This window comes from Dipteris shenzhenensis, chromosome 18 (assembly GCF_047967505.1).
Source record: "Dipteris shenzhenensis isolate YYH24624 ecotype China chromosome 18, Dip_SZ_1.0, whole genome shotgun sequence".
NCBI lineage: Eukaryota > Viridiplantae > Streptophyta > Polypodiopsida > Gleicheniales > Dipteridaceae > Dipteris > Dipteris shenzhenensis.
Window position 1 is genome coordinate 44931037 of NC_141613.1, and position 19234 is coordinate 44950270.

The window sequence follows — 19234 nt, forward strand, 5'->3', positions numbered from 1 at the left end:
TGTTTGGCTTGAACCTTGTTGAGGGACAATTTGTCCATCTTGGAGACTTTGAGAGGAGGAAAGCACTTAAATGGAACCTGTGCCCTTAGAGTGACTCATGCAGCGTCAACCAACCTCCGTTTGGCTTGCAAACTAATGCGGGCGGGTATGTTTTGTGCTATTGACACATGCCACTAGAGTATTCCTTTCACTTGAGCCGAGCTTTTGTAGGACATGATGGCGAGATGCTTCTTTCAAATCATGGGACCTAGTTGAGAAGGGACATTGTAGTAAAACTTGGAGATGTAGAGAGGCAAATACACATGATCTCCCAAAAGGCATGAGAGAATACTGCTTTCTTTTATAGTGTTTCCACAAAGGATGCATGAACACAGCTGAGGGAATTGGTTTGGAACTTGCTTTGGTCAAAATATGGTGTGAGGATGATACTGCTACATGGTTTTGGTGAACAATGATCCTACCACACACTAGGAATCATTGATCTAAAAGCAAAAACATGTACTTTATAGAGTAAGCTCGTAGTATGAGGGCTCATACCTGGAGCAAAGCTTGGGAAACTATCCTCTAAACAACATGGCATCGTAGTGCTCGGCAGCTCAAAGGCAGATTTGCCATTGTGCCTAGTCTTAAATGTTGACAGGCTCAAAGTGACCTATCTAACAATAACCCACACTCTCTGCTAGGGAATCTCCTCCAAGAAGGTATCTACTCTGTGAAGATACTATTGGGATTGCCATTGTGCCGGAAAAAGTCCTCCACGTGTAATATTGAAGGATGACAGATGTCCGCAAAAGTCCTCCATGTGTAATATTGAAGGATGACAGATGTCCGCAAAAGTCCTCCATGTGTAATATTGAAGGATGACAGATATTCACCATTCTCAGCAGAGAACATACAGATGCCTAACGGGCTGTGTAATGCCATTGATGCTAGAGGGATGGTACTTGTATGACTGCCATATTGTTTGCTATGTTGTGATGTAAGTTCTCCTATGAGAAACAAATTGATGTATCAGGATGTATGCTGCCCATAGACTGAGAGAATATAGGTAGTGGCAGGCCTGGACCGTGGGAAAAGCTTCTGTATGCTTTCTCTTTCTGCTTTCAGCAGATAGGTAGCTATTTGGGCACTAGTGACAGCTATGGGTAACTGTGTGGCCAAGAGTGGTTATTAGTAACAATTCCCGGCTGTGTGCAAGCTATCCGGGATAGGAATGGATTCCTATGGCCAAGATTGGTGAGAGCAGTGAATAGCAGAGGCTATGCAGGGAATGTGGACGCCTAATGGGTTGTGGAATGCCCCTGCAAGAGAAACTGTATCCTTTGTATAGCCTGGATTCAAGGCCTCTCAGTTAATTAAAGAAATACCGAAAGGGGCACCAAGGTTTGGGTCCAATGTGTGTCTTTGACTTGGACGCCTAATGGGTTGTGGAATGCCCCTGCAAGAGAAACTGTATCCTTTGTATAGCCTGGATTCAAGGCCTCTCACTTAATTAAAGAAGTTCCGAAAGGGGCGCCAAGGTTTGGGGCCAATGTGTGTCTTTGACTTGGTGCAGGAGCACTCTAGCTCCCATTCTACTAGGTGTATATTTACTGAATTGTTGATGTAACAGTGTTGGCTGGTTATTTGTAGTCCTCTTCCCTTTAATTTATTGAAGGCCAGTTTCATGATCAGCCTCCCATCAAGGGGCATATTCTATGTCTTTTGAAGCATGCCACAAGAAGGGCTGCCCATGAGCACATGGGTGGGGATGGTACATGCTACTTGCCCCTAGACACCCCGTAGGAGACCATCCAGCATTGTCTCTACTAGGTGGCCCAATGGATTTCAGGCATGCTCAGGATTATAGCTCATTCATTATAGAGCCCGGGGTGTTACTTCGGGTAACTTGGCTCATGGAGATTGAGCGGGGTTCCATCTTCAGGTAGACCTGCTTACATGTTGGGAGGCTCAATGATGTTGCAAGTGCTGACACTTACTATCTTGGTCACATTGGTCACCTTGGTACGCACACAACAACTTTCCCGGCCAGCATTGTATCCCCAATTGGGGTCTGTCCTGCATATGATTTCTCCCAGGAAGCCCGTGACTCACCAAAAATGAATTCTCCTAGGAAGCCCTTTACGTACTTAGCTTGGCTCACCAAAATGCTAGCTTTTTTTCCGCCATACTTCTATGCCCCAAGAATAACGTATATGCCATTGATTAGACAATAAAGGGTAGAAACCTCATTCCCATCTGTTTGAACTCATTGACACCTTTTTACTTAGCTCCATCTCTAGCTTCAAAATATGACTGAATCTGCAATGCCTACAACATAAGAGATGAACAGTATGCAGTACTAGGAAGGGCAAATGATGCAAAATATGTACAAGTATAAGGAATTTGCAGCACGTGGTCATCGAAATTAACCTCAAATGTAGATACCTCTAATGCAGGTGGTGGCAATGTCAATTGTAATGCTTAGAATGAAATAGTGAATCAAAGTCATTCCTGTGGAGAGATGGAACACCATGAGAAAGAGTGTAGGAACAAGAAGTATGATTGATGCCAAAATCAACATGGGCATGCAGGATTAATTGAGCAATGCCTCACCGTCTAGCATTAATGAGAGCAGCATCTACCTGTTGGGACATCTCTTTGCAATTAGGATTTTTGAGCAAGAAATGCCTTTGGATGAGACAGCTCATAACTCACGTGCATTTCATGATGGTTGGCCCCTCTCTCATCCCAAAAGTGAGCAGCTTGGTGTTGAGCTGTGACACACTGCTTGTGTTGCTTACCTTAGTATTTTAAAAGAGTTTTCGGAGCATGGGCTGAATTTGTCACCCGCATTATGTTGTTTATGAGTAAGATTTCGACATTGCTGGTCTATCTCTTGTTTACCGGCTTTGTTTGAGTGCCCTCCTAGAATACGTTCTCAGAATGCCTCTGTTGACTGCTCACAGGTAATTGCTCTTCTGTTCACTCATTTGTTTTGCATTTTCTATGCACACTTAGTATATGGTGTTACTGGATGATCATTCATATAATATGCATTGGCGTTTGTGAACATTTAGAGCTGAAATTCAGAAGTTTGGAGTTAAGTTATAAATTTCCACTTGCATGTGTGCAGCTCTACATACTTGTATGAACCTTGTATAGACTCATATAATTTGCCATGACAGAAGTCAACAAGAGGCTGTTGCTCTCCTGATCATTGTTGGTTTGATGACAGGCATCAAGGCTGGGAGATGATTTAAGGAGTAAGTGGAAATCTAGAAAACTGGTAGCAATCTCTGTCAGACTTGCATTGCAGAAAGCCGTGCAGCAGAGATTCAAAGAGAAAGAGAAGAATAAAAGCTCACCTTTTGCCATGCGGATATCATGGGCCATTGACAAGATAGTTTGGAGCATGATAACCGATGGAGAGGCTTTTGCTGAGGCTGAAATCAGTAATATGGTGATTTTCTTTAGATCGAAGGACTAATACGATTTTGGGGATGAGTTTCTGATAATCTTGGCATGAAAATGTAATAAACCGGAAAGCTAGAATTATATATGGATGGCTTGCTAATGGGCTTGTCACAAGACTGTTTTGCATGATTATTTGAAGCAGACATTAGGAACTTTAATTCTGTAATTACAACAATGCCCTCTTTTTGGTGACAGATTCTTAATGTTGACCGTGATTATCATGAGATTGGCATCGCACAATTGACAGCAAAGCATTTTGTAGTGAAAAACTGTTTGCCAAATCCTAAATCAAGCACAGTGCTTGCAGCCTGGAATCCTCCTATGGAATGGGGAAGGTATGTACAATCATTCAACTTCATACTTCAGTGACTGCAGTGGATGATTGTGTACCGATTCCTGTATAAGTTGTTTGCTAACCACCATTATCAGCAAAATCTTTCATTCTTTTGTCTTGGATCAACTTTGGGGGAATAAAAAGAATCTCAGTTTCCTGGTAGTTGTAGTAGGTGGTAATGAAAAGCAAATCAAATTTGGAAGATCTTTGGTGCAGAAATGTCATGTTGCGGGTGGATGCAAAGCAAGGGGCTCCGAAAGATGGCTACTCTCCCTTGGAGCTCTTTCAGGTTTGTCTTTTATCAAGCATGAGTTAATGCAACCTATACTGAGCTTCTTGGTGGATTGTAGAACATCTCAGAGTAGGGCTGAGTTGTGGGATGGCCAACATGGCCTCCAATCGGATGATCTTATGTGTGGACACTTCTGTTTGCATGTTCAATGAACCAGTTGGAAATTTGATAGGGAAAACAACCTTGCTACCTTTTTCATTGCAATAAAGTCAGCATGTGACCCTCTCAATATGTGACCTTTCAGGTGGAAATTTATCCTCTGAAAATATACCTGACAGAAACAATGTACAGAATGATGTGGCATTATTTTTTTCCAGAAGAAGACCAAGATTCCCAAAGGCGGCAAGTATGCACTTTTATCTGTTTGCATGGATTTTTAGATTTTGGCTGACATACAAAATGCTCTCTAAATGTCTCCATTTGATTGTATCACTTCATGCTTTCTGGATGTCTGGGTTGATGCTTAAGTTCTGGAAAGCGTCAACAACGGCAGTTGTAAAGCGTGGAAAGAAAATGGCAACTTCATCAACTGAGCCCTCTTCATCCACATCAAAGCGGGAGCAGATGAGCACTAAGACAAGCAGCTCTGCATCATTATTGCCACCCGAGAACCAACCACATTCTGTCAATGGACAGTGCCATGGTGTGGATTTTCGGTTAGCAGCACAGATCTTGGAGGTAGAGCATCATTAAAAGAACTCTATCCTTATTGTGTACAATCGTATTGAAGGACTCGTTTTTTTCCCGTTCAATTTGTTCCACTTGCCTTGATATGTCTACTTGAGGTGTACCTTGGACCTTCAGAAAACTCCTCTACTGTGACTGAAGAGAGCCATACGCTTAGGGAATTCAATCTCTCCCAGTGCCACTGAACCAGTGTATATTCTTGACTTGCTAAGATCATGCCCCAAGGATATCATTCAATATTTCACATGGAAAGTTTGTATATTTGTCTCTGAGAGAGGATTACGGTGCTATCAGCATGTTCTGAACAAGTCTGCAAATTTAGACACTACACGCTTATTAAAGTCACAGATGGTCACTAGTTTTATGAGAAAAAGACTTGTAAAGTTGTAATACACTCAGCGGACTGTTTTGCTACTCATTTTCCCAGAATGAAAGTATCACATCCATGGACTGAAAATCATTGAACTTTGACTTCAATATCTGCAGTTTACATAGTAGCCTAGATGGTTTCTTCAGGAGCCAATACCGGCCAGTGTCTCGATGTGCTGGAGACATGCGACTTTTATAAATGCAATCGTTTAATATCATTGGTAGATATTCAGATTTATAAAAATGTGATGGCAACAATGCATCTGCCTCTCTTTTTTAGCTTCACATATCAGCCCTTGGATATGAGTGGTAAAAGAAAGAAATGCCAGGCTTCTGTTCTATCATTTGAAAGCTTATCATAGGCCTTGTCAAATGCAGAAGAAGAAGAATGGTATTGTCTTGTCCATTTTTCTGCATCGAATTGTGGTGTTAAATGTTGTAGTCTTGTCCATTCTTCTATATCCCAGTGTAGTCATGTGCATTCGTTTATATCCAAGTGTAGTATTAAACTAGTGTAAAATTACGTAGTGTACTCTGATCCCAAACAGTCATGTCTGAGTATTCTATGAGATTCAAGACGGGGCTGCCATTCAAAGGCCAACAGTCTCCAGAAAGACCATACAAGAAGTTCCACGTAGCAAAATAGGGCACAAAATTTCAATCACCTCGCATAAAGATAAGACATGAAGGTATCTAAACGTTTTTAATTATATCATTGAAAGCACTGGTCCATGCTTCCATTGAAGTGCACACATGGTCTCAAGAAATCTTGGGGTAGGTCATGATTCCTTAAATGCTTGCCAAGAAAAGTTGAGCCTCAAGGAGTGTACCTTGGGTACCTGTGGTTGTTGCTAGACTTGATCCCTAGTTCCATGCCTGATTAGAGCCTAGTATTTAGTAGAGAAACCTTTAGACTTTTTTGATGATCTGTTTCATGACACTAACTCATTTCGTGTTACCCATGCTTGCCTTGTAGCTTCTAAACAGGCCCCTGATTGAATTGGGGTCCTACAGAAGCATGACTGCTGTGTCTAGTCATGGTGTTCATAAGGACTATGCTCCTTTGAAGGGCACCTTATTCAAGAACAAAAGGCTTTGCTCAAAGAAAGCCTAAAAACCTCATGGAGAGAATTTGTACACATTTCGGGCGTGCATTGGAAATCGTCATGGAGGAATTTATTTCATTTGTAATTCCATACATATCAATGGTTTGCTCTTATTTTGGTCAAGTGGAGAGGGAGCATCTTGCTGGAACTCATCCATTTGATCCAATGTATTTGCATCTTCTAACAGAGCCATGCATTTTGAAGTGCCTCCCTATGATCTAGGGTTTGGCTTTTCTAGCTGCATAAGAACAAGATGACCGTTAGAGCAGGTGCTACCTAGGAGAGTAGCAATGTCATGAAAAAGTAGAATATTAGAATACATTTATGATGCTACATTGGCCATCCAATGGGCCATATCAGAGGTCTTCATAAATAGTTAGAAAAGAGTTAAAGGCTGCCTTCAACGGTCTGCCAGGAAAGAAGGTAACCAAGTTATTGATGATGAACCAAATGGCATGGTCAAACCAAAGCGGTTGGGCTTTGCAGTCCATTCTTTCTTCATTGCATCTGCACTTAATATATGGTCTGCCCACGTTAAAAATGTCATTGACATATTTGGGAGTTCTCCTTTTTGCTTCATTAATCCTGCTCTTGCATCTGCCAAAAACTCCTACCGGGGATGGGCATCTGCCAGATACAAACATAGCTTCAGTATAAACCATATATACATCATGATCAATCAAACAAGTTGAAAGCAATCATAAAACGATTGTCGCAGAGATCGTTTGAAAAAAACCAAAGATGGAAAAGTAGGATCACCAAAGACACTATGATTTCTGTCCATCCATAGAGTCCAAAGTGCCCAGTAGTGCACCCAAACAAAAAATAAATCAAAACCCTGTTTAGTGGGATGAAAACCAAATAACTAGTAGAACCTGCCAAAAGTAACAGTAGGAAATCTCGCTCGAAGCCCCTGACGAATGAGAGCGAGGAAATCACAAGTATGTGGACAATGCCAGAAAATGTGAGGATACAGATTCAATAGAATATAGACATTGGTGGCAAAAAGTTGGGGTAATATGTCTATGCGCGAGTAACCGCCTAGATGGAAAAATTCCAATAGGAGTCGCCAAAGGAAAAGCTGTTGCCGAAGAGGGACTTTATAATGCCAAAGGAGACGCAACCGCTTTCTCCACCATGTTGATGGTCGATCCATATGCCAAACAGAATTGGCTCTGTTAGAAACCCAAGACGGAGGTAACAACACTTTATACAAAGAAGTCATTGTGATATGTGACAGCTTCAAAGGATGGGCTGAAGAAGAGGAAGAATGGAGAGTCCAATTCTCAAGCCTATCCTGAAGTTCCAAATGAGGTACCGGCAAGAAAGGTTGAACCATTTCTGAAATTTTGTGCCATAAAGGACGATAATGAGCTCCCAAACTATACTTGGTAGCAGCCGCAAAAAAAGATAAAAGAGTGCCATCATCCTGAAGTACATCCGTCACAGAGGCAATACCTTTGAAAGATATAAAATAAGAACGCCTGGGTTCTTGTATAGCCAAAGGAGGGTGGAATACTTTGGACCAGTAAATATTCTCAGCCCTCAAGGAATTTTCCAACAAAGAATCCCTGCCATTCCATTCAAAGTGGGATAAAATATGCTTCCAATCAAGAAGCAAATGAGAGACAGAAGGGCAGCCTCTGGTCTTGCCTTGAATAGAGCCAAATAGAAAATCCCACTGTGTAGGCTGCCAATGCCCGAAAGCAGACGTATCAATATGCAACAAAAGAGAGCGGATCATGAAAGCCCAAGGCTGATCCCCTTGCATAAACTACAATATCATTTTCCCCCTGTGAGCAAGTATATGCACTTGAACATTGAGTATGTTCAAACCCCCGTGCATCTTTGGAGAACAGAGACGATGCATAGAGAGTAATCTGAGACTTTTCTTGCCATTTTTTGAATGCCAAAAATCTCCATGATAGCAGACATAAAGGAAACCAGATCTGCCTTAGTAAACATAATGAGGGGTAGATAGAATTGTATGTATGCTATCAAAATGGATTGCGTTATTCGCAAACGAACATGTAACGGCCAAGTTGCAAGCTTCCAATATTCAAGTTTTTTCCTCAGCTTTGTGAGCACCCAATCAGTTTGTTGAGAACGAGTGAGCCCCCAACCTAGAGGATAGCCAAGATGTCGAATCAATTGAGAAGGTGGAACAATTTCCGCAGGTCACAAAAGACTATGCCAATCTTTAGCATGCAACGGCAATAGCTTGGAAATTTGAAAATTCACATGAAAACCAGCAGCTAAGCCATATGTGGAAAGAGCTTGCATAATCAAGGAGAGATCGCCCTGAGTATTTTTCGGGGTAAAGAAAGAATCATTAGCATATGCTTGAGCGATCATGGTACGGCTGCCAGGAATTTCCAATCCATGCAACATGCCAGTGTCCAAAAGGTGGTCCATATATTGAAGCATTGGATGAGTGGCTATGGCAAATAGTAAAGCACTGAGGGGATAGCCTTGCCGAGCAGAATAACCAAGAGTCCAGGTTGTAGAAATATCGCTTGAAAGTATGCAGGCAGCTTTACTATCTTGATATAGCCAATTGATAACTTGCTGCATTTTTGTGCCAAATCCCAAGGCGTGCATTGTTTGTGAAATAAAGTCCCACTGAACAGCATCAAAAGCTTTAATATCAACTTGCAATAGCAAAACATCTTGCTGCATATATTTGGCATATTCTATTCCAACATAGGCATTAGCAATGTTGTCTGTGATATGCCTACGAGGAACGAAACCATATTGCGCAGGATGCAACCCATCATGCAAATAGCCTTTTATCCGATCAACAATCATTTTGGTAGTAAATTTGTAAATAACTGGCATAAACGTGATAGGTCTCCAATCAGCCAAAGATTCACAGATTTGCTTTTTTGGAAGGAGTTTAACAAGACCTCTCTTCCATGTGTTTGGCATTTTCTGATTTGGCCAAGCAGAATTCACCATATGCAGCAAAGTATGCTTCAAAAGAGGCCAATATTTAAAAAAAAACTCAACTGTAAGACCATCCCATCCTGGAAATTTCCATCTACCACGGGATTTGATTGCATCTGACAATTTCCTTTTAGTAAAAGGTTCCTCCAATTCCAAAGCTCGAGTAGTGGAGATAATAGGAGAAACATACTGTAAAAGTAAATTTCTTGCAGACAAAACCTGCTCTGAGGGAGGATCTGCATAACCAAAGTGCTGAGAGAAATGATATACACAAACAGAAGCAAGCTGTGACTGTGATGTAGTCCATGAACCATCAGGCATAAGCACCCTGCAAATGTTTGTTTTTAATCTCTTTTGATGCAAGCTTTTATAAAATTGTTTGGAAGAACAACATTTATCGGTGAAAGCTCTTTGTGCTCTGGTCTCCTATTTGGCAAGTTTCCTGTGATCACTGATTTGGAGACAATGTTTAGCTTGGCATAGTGTTGTTTGCTCATGCAAGAACAAAGAACGAAAGTGACTGAGTTCAGTGAGGTCTTGGCAAGTCAATTTAGCTTGAGCAACAGTTTTCCTCAGAGTCTTCATGTAAGACTTGCCATAACCTCTAATTACAACTTGCATTTTGGAAACAAAAGAATCCCATGCATTATCAATATCAAAGTGACTCTGAGAAGACAGAGATTGATATGCATTAGTAACCATTGTCTTGAAAGCAACATGCTGCAAATAGCTATTGTTCACAATCAGATGTCGCCTTTGAGGCAGTCTATCATCTGGCATATCATGAGAAGATAGCCTCAACCATAACGGTGCATGATTTGAATGCACAAAGGCATAGTCAATCCAGATTTTGCAAGTAAAATCATCATTTTGTTGCGGGGCTACACTATACCAGCGATCTAGACGTGCCTGGTAAGAAGAACGGGCATTATGTTGAAAAGTGTATCCCGGTGACAAAGGCTGCAATTCCTTCAAAGATCAACCAAATTAAGATGAATAAGTAATTGAGACCATGCATGCCTTTCAAGGTTAACACATGAGTATTTCCTGATGTATTGTCACCGTGTTGCGGAGCATTATTGAAATCCTCACATATAAAGGCATGATATCTCCATGGATATCGTTGCATGGCATCCCAAATTGCACTCGAGAAGATTGAGGTGCATATACAGAAGTAAATTCAAACACCTCGCCTTGAATGATGCATTGAAGAATAATCCATCTGCCTTGATTGTCATTTAAAGCAATATTTGGCTGAAGCTCATGCTTAATCAGAATGACTACACCTGAGAAAGAGTGCTCCAAAGATATCATAGCCGCAGTAATGACTCGTCTTTCCTGCATAGACATGCTGATTGTGTTCTTGTAATGCCACTATATCAGGCTGAAATCGATTGATATACAGCCATACAGATTTCCATTTTCTACTGTTGCACATCCTTTGGACATTTAAGGTAAGGCATTTGATATGAGCAAGCATATTTACAGATATTTATAGGAAAAAAACAGTTATGTACAGCTGCAACCTTCAGGATGTCAACCCTACATTTCTACCTCAAGGTCAGGGCTTGTTCCCTGAGAAGAAACATCTGCATGAGGATTGGACAACAATGCAGCAACCTCTTCTTCAGGGAAGAGGGTTTTGCTAGCTATCACTGCAGCCCATGTGATTCCAATTCTTAAGTTGACTTTTGGAGAATTTCCACTAGAAGATGCACCATTCCAAGTGCGAGGGGGTGGAGGTCGTCGAACAGAAATAACTTTTCTTGGACTTTGCCATCTATCAATTGGAGTTTTTGGTCCTTTTGCTGAGAGTTGAATAGCAAGAAGTGAAGGGGAAGAAGCACTCCCATTTGAAACAACTGGGGCTTTGCCTTTATCCTGATTCACATAAAACTGTCTATTACCTTTATTTTTATTCCCAATAGAGGCAGGAGCATCCTTATCGGGCATCTGAGCAAGCAAAGTAGCATGAGGCATTTTATGCTGACTCATTGGACTTTGCGAAGCCATGTGCCCAAATTTTTTACATTCAAAACAAGCCCCTGCAAATAATCCCCATTTCAATTTATAAAATGCACTTCCCATGTCAACATTGTTCACCGTGACTGGTGTGGGATTATCAGTATCCCAGAGAATGCAAAATCGATTAGAGTTGCCGTTAGGCAGCGGTGGGCAAACCACTTTGCCTAAAGTTTCTGCAATTTTAGGCAAGAGTGAAGCCATGCATTGCGGGAAGTCTACAACTTCAACCGAGACGGGACATTGATGTCGAATCAGAGCCTGATAATCCCTTGTGGGGGACCATGGCAAAACGCGCACCATTTGCTGCCCAAAAAAGAGTGGCGAATGTTCTAAAACCATTTGCCTGTGAACCTCATCTACCATAATGACCTCAAAAAAGCCTCTGGCTGCATAGTGTACCTTACGAACAAACGAGCCAGCCAGTGTTCGGGTCAACCAGTTACCTATCTCTGCAGCAGGTGGCATCCGACCTGGGAAAAATAAAATGACTACATTTTTGGCATATTCTCTAATTGGATCCACAATTTCATCCACTTCAACCATGAGACCAACCGATGGAACAGTCTTTCCACTCTTTCCGTGTGTCTACAAATCCTTCGTGCATGACATCATACACCAGTTGTGCTTCAATAGAATCATGCACGGGGTCATGCTGACCCTCAGCCTGCTTTTTCTTTTTGCATTGAGCCGATCGATCCTTTTGAAAAGTTTTTTCATAAGAGTATTCAGCTATGTCTTCTGAAGATGGAACCCAAAAAGGGGTACCTGTAAAGTGATAAAAGAGAAAAAACAGTCCCGAAAAACAGCCCACAAAGAAGAAGGAAATAGTGTATTTTCAAGGAGAAGAAGAGGAAAGAGATATTTAGGGATTTAGAGAGAAGAAAATACAAGTTCCGGAGAAGGAAAAGAGAAAAAACCAGAAAAAGATCCAAGATAAACTAGAAATCAGAGAAAAAAGAGAAGTTCTGGCGATGGAAAGAGTACACAAGACCCAGGAACCAAAAAGGAGAGAAAGGAGGAAGAGAGAACCCTCAGAACCAGCGTTTAGAAGCAGGCCGTAAGCAAACCCGGTACAACAGCAACCCAGGAGCAGGAAACGAGCCGGCAGCAGCAGCCTGAATAGGGTAGAAAAGGCCGTACAGGTCCGTACACTTGTACAGAATTGTACGGAGCTATGGCAGGCCTGTACGGCAGGGAATTATGACCCCAGACAGCTGTTTTGGGTCGCTGATTTGGAGCAGTAGGTACTGAGGCAGACGGGCTTGTCTGAGGAGGCTAAGGAGCTGATGGGAGGGCTGGAGCAAGGGCTGCAGGTCCTCTCTCTCTCTCTCTCTCACACACACACACACACCTCCATGTAAGACACACACACTTTTTTTTTGGTAAAATCCAGTGCATTGTATTTATATTCTCATAAATTTACAAGATGGCAAGTCTCCAAAATGGAGAGTATCCCAAAGATCAGAAGCATAAAAAGAAAATCTCTATGCAAGAAGCATGTAGATCACCTTCATGGCAGGCATCATATAAGGATTGCCGCAATGAGGCTCGGAAAGATTCATATGACTTGTGAATCTGCCGGCCCAAGTATGCCAAATTATGCTCATTCCAGATTGTCCAAAGAGCCCAATATCTCACCCATGAGAGAAATAGTGGGTATTGAGACAAAGACCTCATAAATCTGCCAAATAACCAAAATTGTTTCCCAAATCTGTGACTCGGGAAACGGAGCCGAAGATGATCTGAAATTCTCCCAAGGAGGTTCCTAGAAGACGGGCAGTGCCAAAGCAAATGAGGGACAGTCTCTGAAGGAGCCTGACACAGTAAACATGTGGATGGTGCAATGTGATGTTTGGCAAGTGTGATTCCCACTGACAATGTGCCGGTCATGCATCTCCAAAGAAAAAGTCTTTGTTTCAAAGGCATTTCACACCATAATATTCGGAGATTCTTCCGCCACCATGAGAGGGGCTTCTTGATATGCCACAGAGTATTAGCATATTGCTGAATCCATGGAGCAGGCTGAAGAAGCTTGTAGGCTTTGATGGAGGTCAAAGCAGGCAGAGGAACAGGATGAGAGCATGTAGCAGAGGGTTGCAATTGCCAATCCATAAGCTTGTCTGTGTCAGCCATAGGAGGAACAGGTAGAAGAGGATGTAACAGATCAGCAATTTTCTTCCATATCGACCTATGATGCATTCCCAATGCATAGGAGGCAGTGGCCTGAGGAAAAGATAAGACATAACCGTGATAATTTACCACATCATTGATGTATCTAATTCCAAATTTGATGAGATTATATGCCTGAACAGGTTCCTGTAAAGCAAGTGGAATGTCAAAGATGGCACTCCAATGAAGACTTTCTTTCCTTGTTGAGTTTGTCCCCGAGCAATTATCAGGAGCCCATTTGACCTTGGAAAGTACTTGTTTCCAGTCAAGTATCAGAGCAATAGAGAAAGGGCAGCCAGGAATCTTCCCTACAAATCTCCCAGTGACAACCTCCCAATGATCAGTAGTCCAATGGCCATAAGCAGATGTCCTCATGTTGACACACATGGATGCTATCATATAAGTCCGTGGCTGTTGTTGAGGAAAAAAGTATGGAGCATAGTCGCCTTCCTTGCAAGTACATGATATCTTATATTGAGAACATTGAGTCCCCCATGCATCCTAGGAGGGCACACCATTTCCATCTTCATCAGTCTCAATGCTTTCACAGCAGTTTTTGTCCTCCATAACAGCTCCATAGCTTGAGACATAAAGGTTGAAATATCTCTGGAGGACCAATGTAGCAAAGGCAAAAAGAACTGAACATAGGACATTACAATGGCCTGGGCATGCAAAGGCAAGGGATGAATTGCAAGTCTGATCATTTGCTGGAAATATTGATGTCAGAGATAAGCCTGATTAACATGCAGCAATCTACTGGAAAGAGTTGGCAAATCATCCAGTGGCATATCAAGTTGCAGATTTATCCATAATGGGGCATGATCTGACAAGCCCAGTGAGAAATCTATGAGGAGATGAGGGCTAAAATCTGCATATTGTTGTGGATAAAACAAATACCATCTGTCAAGCCTTGCCCAGTATGTAGTAAATGCATTATGATGAAAAGTATATCCAGGCATTGACCCTTAGAGCAACAGCCATAAATCTTCAGCCTGCACAGAAAGAAGCATGCTATCCCATTTTTGCCTTTCCGATGATAGCAAATGAGATCTTGAAGTGGTGTTATCTCTCGGTAGAGGGGAATTATTAAAATCTCCACAGATAAATGCATTAGATCTCCATGGATATTTGCTTAAAGAATCCCATAAAGAAGCCCATATGCCAGAGGTCTGGGAGGCATAGACTGATGCTAACTCAAGAATATCACCATTGACATTACATTGTATGACCGTCCATCTACCACTGCTGTCATTGAAAGCTAACTGAGGCTCCAGCTCATGTCTAGCCATTATGCATACACATGAATAGGTAGTGGTACCAGCATATTATATATCATAGCCGCCAAAGTAATCATGATGACCAGCCTTAGAGTGTTGATTATGCTCTTGCAAACAAACAATATTTGGCTGCATTTTATGTACATAATTCCAGAAAAGCCTCCACTTTGAGACATTGCAGAAGCTCTGTACATTGTATGTAAAGCACTTAAGTGTTTGATGCATGAAAGAGATATATATAGAAAAGTATAAGTATGAAACAAGATATCAGAGAGGCAAAGCCTCTGCCTGCATGGGCTGCATGCCTTCTTGATCCATGAAAGATATAGCATTCTCCCCTTCTTCAGAATCACATATGGGGATGCCCTTCTTCAAAACCCCCACCCAATTTTGAAGGACAGGAGCTGAAGTGGAAGCCTGTCCTGGTGAGGGAGAAGAAGCATCCCATTGACGAGATTGAAAGGGGCGTTGCTTCAATACAACCACCTTCTTAGGCTGTTGAAACCCATCCCAATCTGTTCCCTCAGATTCCTTCATCTTCTCTTTATCTTTTACTTTTCCTTTTCCAGCAAGTGATTGCACCTGATTCATTCTTTGCTCCATTTCTATTTGCTGCCTTAACTTGCAAATTCTCATTCTTTTCCTGTGTCCAGGGGCGGCAAGGCATTAGGAGGGGGTTGATGCAGAACCATTGGGCATTCATAGGCTAGATGCCCAAACTTGTGGCAGGCAAAGCAAGCTCTTGCAAACACACCCCATTTCAATTCAAAATACTTTTTCCCCAATTGCACACCCTCAACTTCCACTGCAATAGAAGGAGGGGTAGGTGTGTCAGTGTCCCAGAGGATGCAGAATCTGTTACGATTTCCCATGGGGCGTGGAGGACAAATGACCTGTCCCAAAGAAGCAGCCAGTCCAGGCAATTCTTCATGCATATAATCCGGGAAGTTGACAACCTCAACCCATACAGGACAATGATGTCGTATAAGACTTTGGTAATCCTTATTTGGGGACCAAGGCATAGCATGTACCATCTGCTTCCCATAGAAGAGGGGAGAAAGCTCAAGTAGCCTTTGCTTGCACAAGGTATCTGATAAGTGCACCTCTTAAAAGCCTCTAGATGCAGAATAGACACCCTCTACAAAGCATCCTCCAAGGATGGACTTGATCCACTGTGTGACATCACTGGCTGTTGGGATTCTTCGTGGAAAGAAAATTATTACCGCGGTTTGAGATAGCTTCCTGAGAGGATTCACGAGGGATGGCAATTTCAGTTTGTATGTGACCTCTGGAACTGGTTTGCCCCATTCCTGTCGTGACTGCTGAAAGTCATCCTTAAGTGTATCAAACACATATTGAGCTTCCATAGTAAGCTCATCATCTTGTGATGCGGGCTGTGAAGGACGACGCTTGGCATCTGCGGGTCTTTCTTTTCTAGCATATATACAGACATCGGAACCTGAAGCCATGATTGAAATATGGCAAGGCAAGAAAGAGCTGTACGGAGAGAAATAGAGTGAAAGATAAACTAGACAAAGAAACTGTACGGAAAAGCACAGAGGAAAAAACCCAGAACTATACGGCAGAGACTGTATGGAAGATGGTACGGGATAGACTGTACGGGACAGCAAGGAGACTGTACGGACAAAGATGGACTGCACGGAAATATCAACGGAATTGTACGGTAGAGGCTGGGTTGTACGAGGAAGCTGATGGGCGCTGCAAAGATTGTGTTGTAGGGAGGGACTGATAGAAACCGTATGTGCGTACGAAAAAACAGAGGTCAGAGAGCTGTACGGGCCTGCGCGCAAATCTGTGCAGAGATGTCGACCCTACCGTAGTTGTTGGTACGGCTATCCGGAAAAACCGTACGGCGATCGTACGGGCGTACGGACAGAGGTGGGGGCTGCAAGGAGGTCTTGGCGAGGCTCTCAGCTAGCACGCACACACACACACACACACACACACATACACACAGAGGCACACGGTCGCACAAAAACCTAGGGATAAGGGGCATGAACAACCAAATAGGTTTAATGCACACAGTACTTGAGTGGGAAGGTAGGGTTTTCTCCTTTGGGAGGTAGGGATGATTTTTTCAAGATAGTTTCCTTAAGAAGCTAAAATTTTTATATTGGTGTCCAAAGTTTGTATGCCCTAATAAAAATTAGTCGCCACGATTTGAAACTTTTATGCAAAAAAATTTAAAGTTGCACCAAGACTTGCTTTTTTATTTCAAAATTCAAAAATTAATAAAAGTGTCAATATTGTGAATATAAAAAAATGAGGTTGAGAAACTTTCACCGATAATTTTATAATAATAGATAAACATAGCTTTGATAAAAACATCCATGTTGGGGGGATCTAGGAGGAAGGGAAGCACAACATTAGAAACAGAGAGGGGGGGCACACATATAAATACACATTGTGGGGATCTAGGAGTAAGAGATACACTAGGTTAAGAAGACAGAGGGACCCACGCACACACAAATACACACTAAGGGGAAAGGGGGGGTGGGTATAGGAGAAACATAAATAAGTGTTTATCCACTTCTTCATTATCATTGTTGCCTAAGTACAATATTCCAAAATCCCTTGAGCACCTCGATAAGGGTAGCTTTTTTAACATGTGATTATGAGCCTTGATCATGTAGTGTTTGATATTACAAAATGATTCCAAGGGGACAACTATATTCAAAAGGCTTCAAGAGCAAGCCACCACACCTTATTCGTCATACCAAGCTCCTATTGAATGGATTTGAAGAGATAATTCACGTAGAGATGAGGTAGTGTTAGGGCCAAGTAGTTTCCTCAGTCATAGAGATATTCTCCCTCTATCCCCATTAGTTTGTTACTCTAGAAATAGAGCCCTTGGAGTCCATCGATCTTGGGTGGGAGGTTGGTGAAAAGAGTTTTGCATCGTACATCATACCAGGACTTTGTCTTCATTGATTTTTGCTAAGAATGTGTGTCTCTGTGTTCGCTACTGGGCACTCTAGATTCTGTGGAAAGCTACAAACCACAGTCTTTGGAGATCTAGTTTTTTCTTCTTTTGTTTTCTTCCGTTGTTCTTTTGTAGCAATCGCTTTTCGATTGTCTGCAAACTCACTGCATAGATCAAGATGTATATTTTTCCTACATGGAATTTTCACTTATGTAATATTTCAGCTTACCAGTTATTTTTTTGGATAGCTATCTTGTAATATAAAGCACTCAAAGTTTTCACTAAAAAAAGTGTCTGTGTGTAGCTTTTTCCTTTTGAATTAAGAAAATATCAGCGTCTGGGCTCTTGCAAAGCCAACGGTGGAGAAAAAACCCGTGACTAGTGGATGCTCTCAGTTCTCAAAGAGTTACCCTGCAAAGAGTCACGGCCACGCCAAGCCAAATGTGAAAGAATATGTTTCCAATCCAAAGAGTTACCCTGCAAAGAGTCACGGCCACGCCAAGCCAAATGTGAAAGAATATGCATTTGAGAAACGAGAGGACAACCTTTGACCTTGCCTTCAATACTGGCCAACAGAAAATCCCACTGCATAGGTTTGCAATAGTCAAAAGTAGTAGTAGTAATTTTAAGAAGCAAGATAGAAACCACAGAGTCTTTGGTGATCCTATGTTTTCTCCTTTTTTTTCTTTCGTTGTTCTTTGGAGCAATCACTCTTTGATTGTCAGCAAACTCACTACATAGATTATGATGTATATTTGTCCTACATGGAGATTTTCTCTTGATGTACTTTCTCAGCTTCCCAGTTTTGGGATAGCTTTCTTGTAATATAAAGCATTCAAAGTTTTTACCCCACCAAAAGAAAAAAAAAGTGTGTAGCTTTTGCCTTTGCATGCTAAGGATTGGCATAGCTCTTTGTGGCCTTGGGAAATTGTTTTACCCAATCTTCTTGTATCGTCATCTGGACTATCCATTGGGATGGCATATTACTCGCCGAATTGTGCAATCAATTTTGGTGGATTATATTCTTTCCTTTGATAGTGTTTGACAAAAAAGGCATTTCTTCTTGCATATGGAGACTTTTTGGTGCTCAAAACATGGCCGTAAGAGTATCAGATTACTCTCTATGGAGCATCTCTGTTCCCCGAAGATGCACAGTGGCTTGAATATATTGAATATTCATATCCATATTTTGGCTCACAAGGGGAAAATGATGCTGCAAGTTTTGCAGGTTGATCAGCCTTTGGTTGCCATGATGTGTCATCTACTCCTGATTTGGGCATTGGCATCCCACTCACTGGGATTTCATTCTGGGTTATATTGATGGCACGGTCAAAGGCTGTTCTTTTGTTTCCAAAATGTTCTTGGCTTGGAAGGAGATTCTTTCTCATCTTACATGGCATGGTTGTGACTCTTTGGATGGAAATTCCTTGCGAGCTGAGAACCTGCACTGGTCAAAGGCATTTGATCGACCCCTTGTTTTCAAGAACCCAGGCGCTCATGTTTTAGTTCATAAAAAAGGAATTACTCTTGTTGACGATGTACTTTCTGATGGCGGTATTTTATTGTCTTTTCCTTTGGTGGCCAGAATTTTTGGATTTGAGAGGCCCCTCTGGCATCATCTTTCTCAGA

General features: G+C 41.9%; 1 protein-coding gene across 1 annotated transcript in view; it reads left to right on the plus strand.

Moving 5' to 3' along the window:
* Positions 1-19234, plus strand: part of SAB (HYPERSENSITIVE TO PI STARVATION 4) — a 161686-nt gene that overhangs the window by 99095 nt on the left and 43357 nt on the right. Inside the window, exons 15-19 of the mRNA XM_087389961.1 lie at positions 3218-3442; positions 3652-3791; positions 4007-4079; positions 4327-4428; positions 4551-4760. Coding sequence (XP_087246087.1) covers positions 3218-3442; positions 3652-3791; positions 4007-4079; positions 4327-4428; positions 4551-4760 — 750 coding nt within the window. The remainder of the gene's footprint in view (positions 1-3217; positions 3443-3651; positions 3792-4006; positions 4080-4326; positions 4429-4550; positions 4761-19234) is intronic.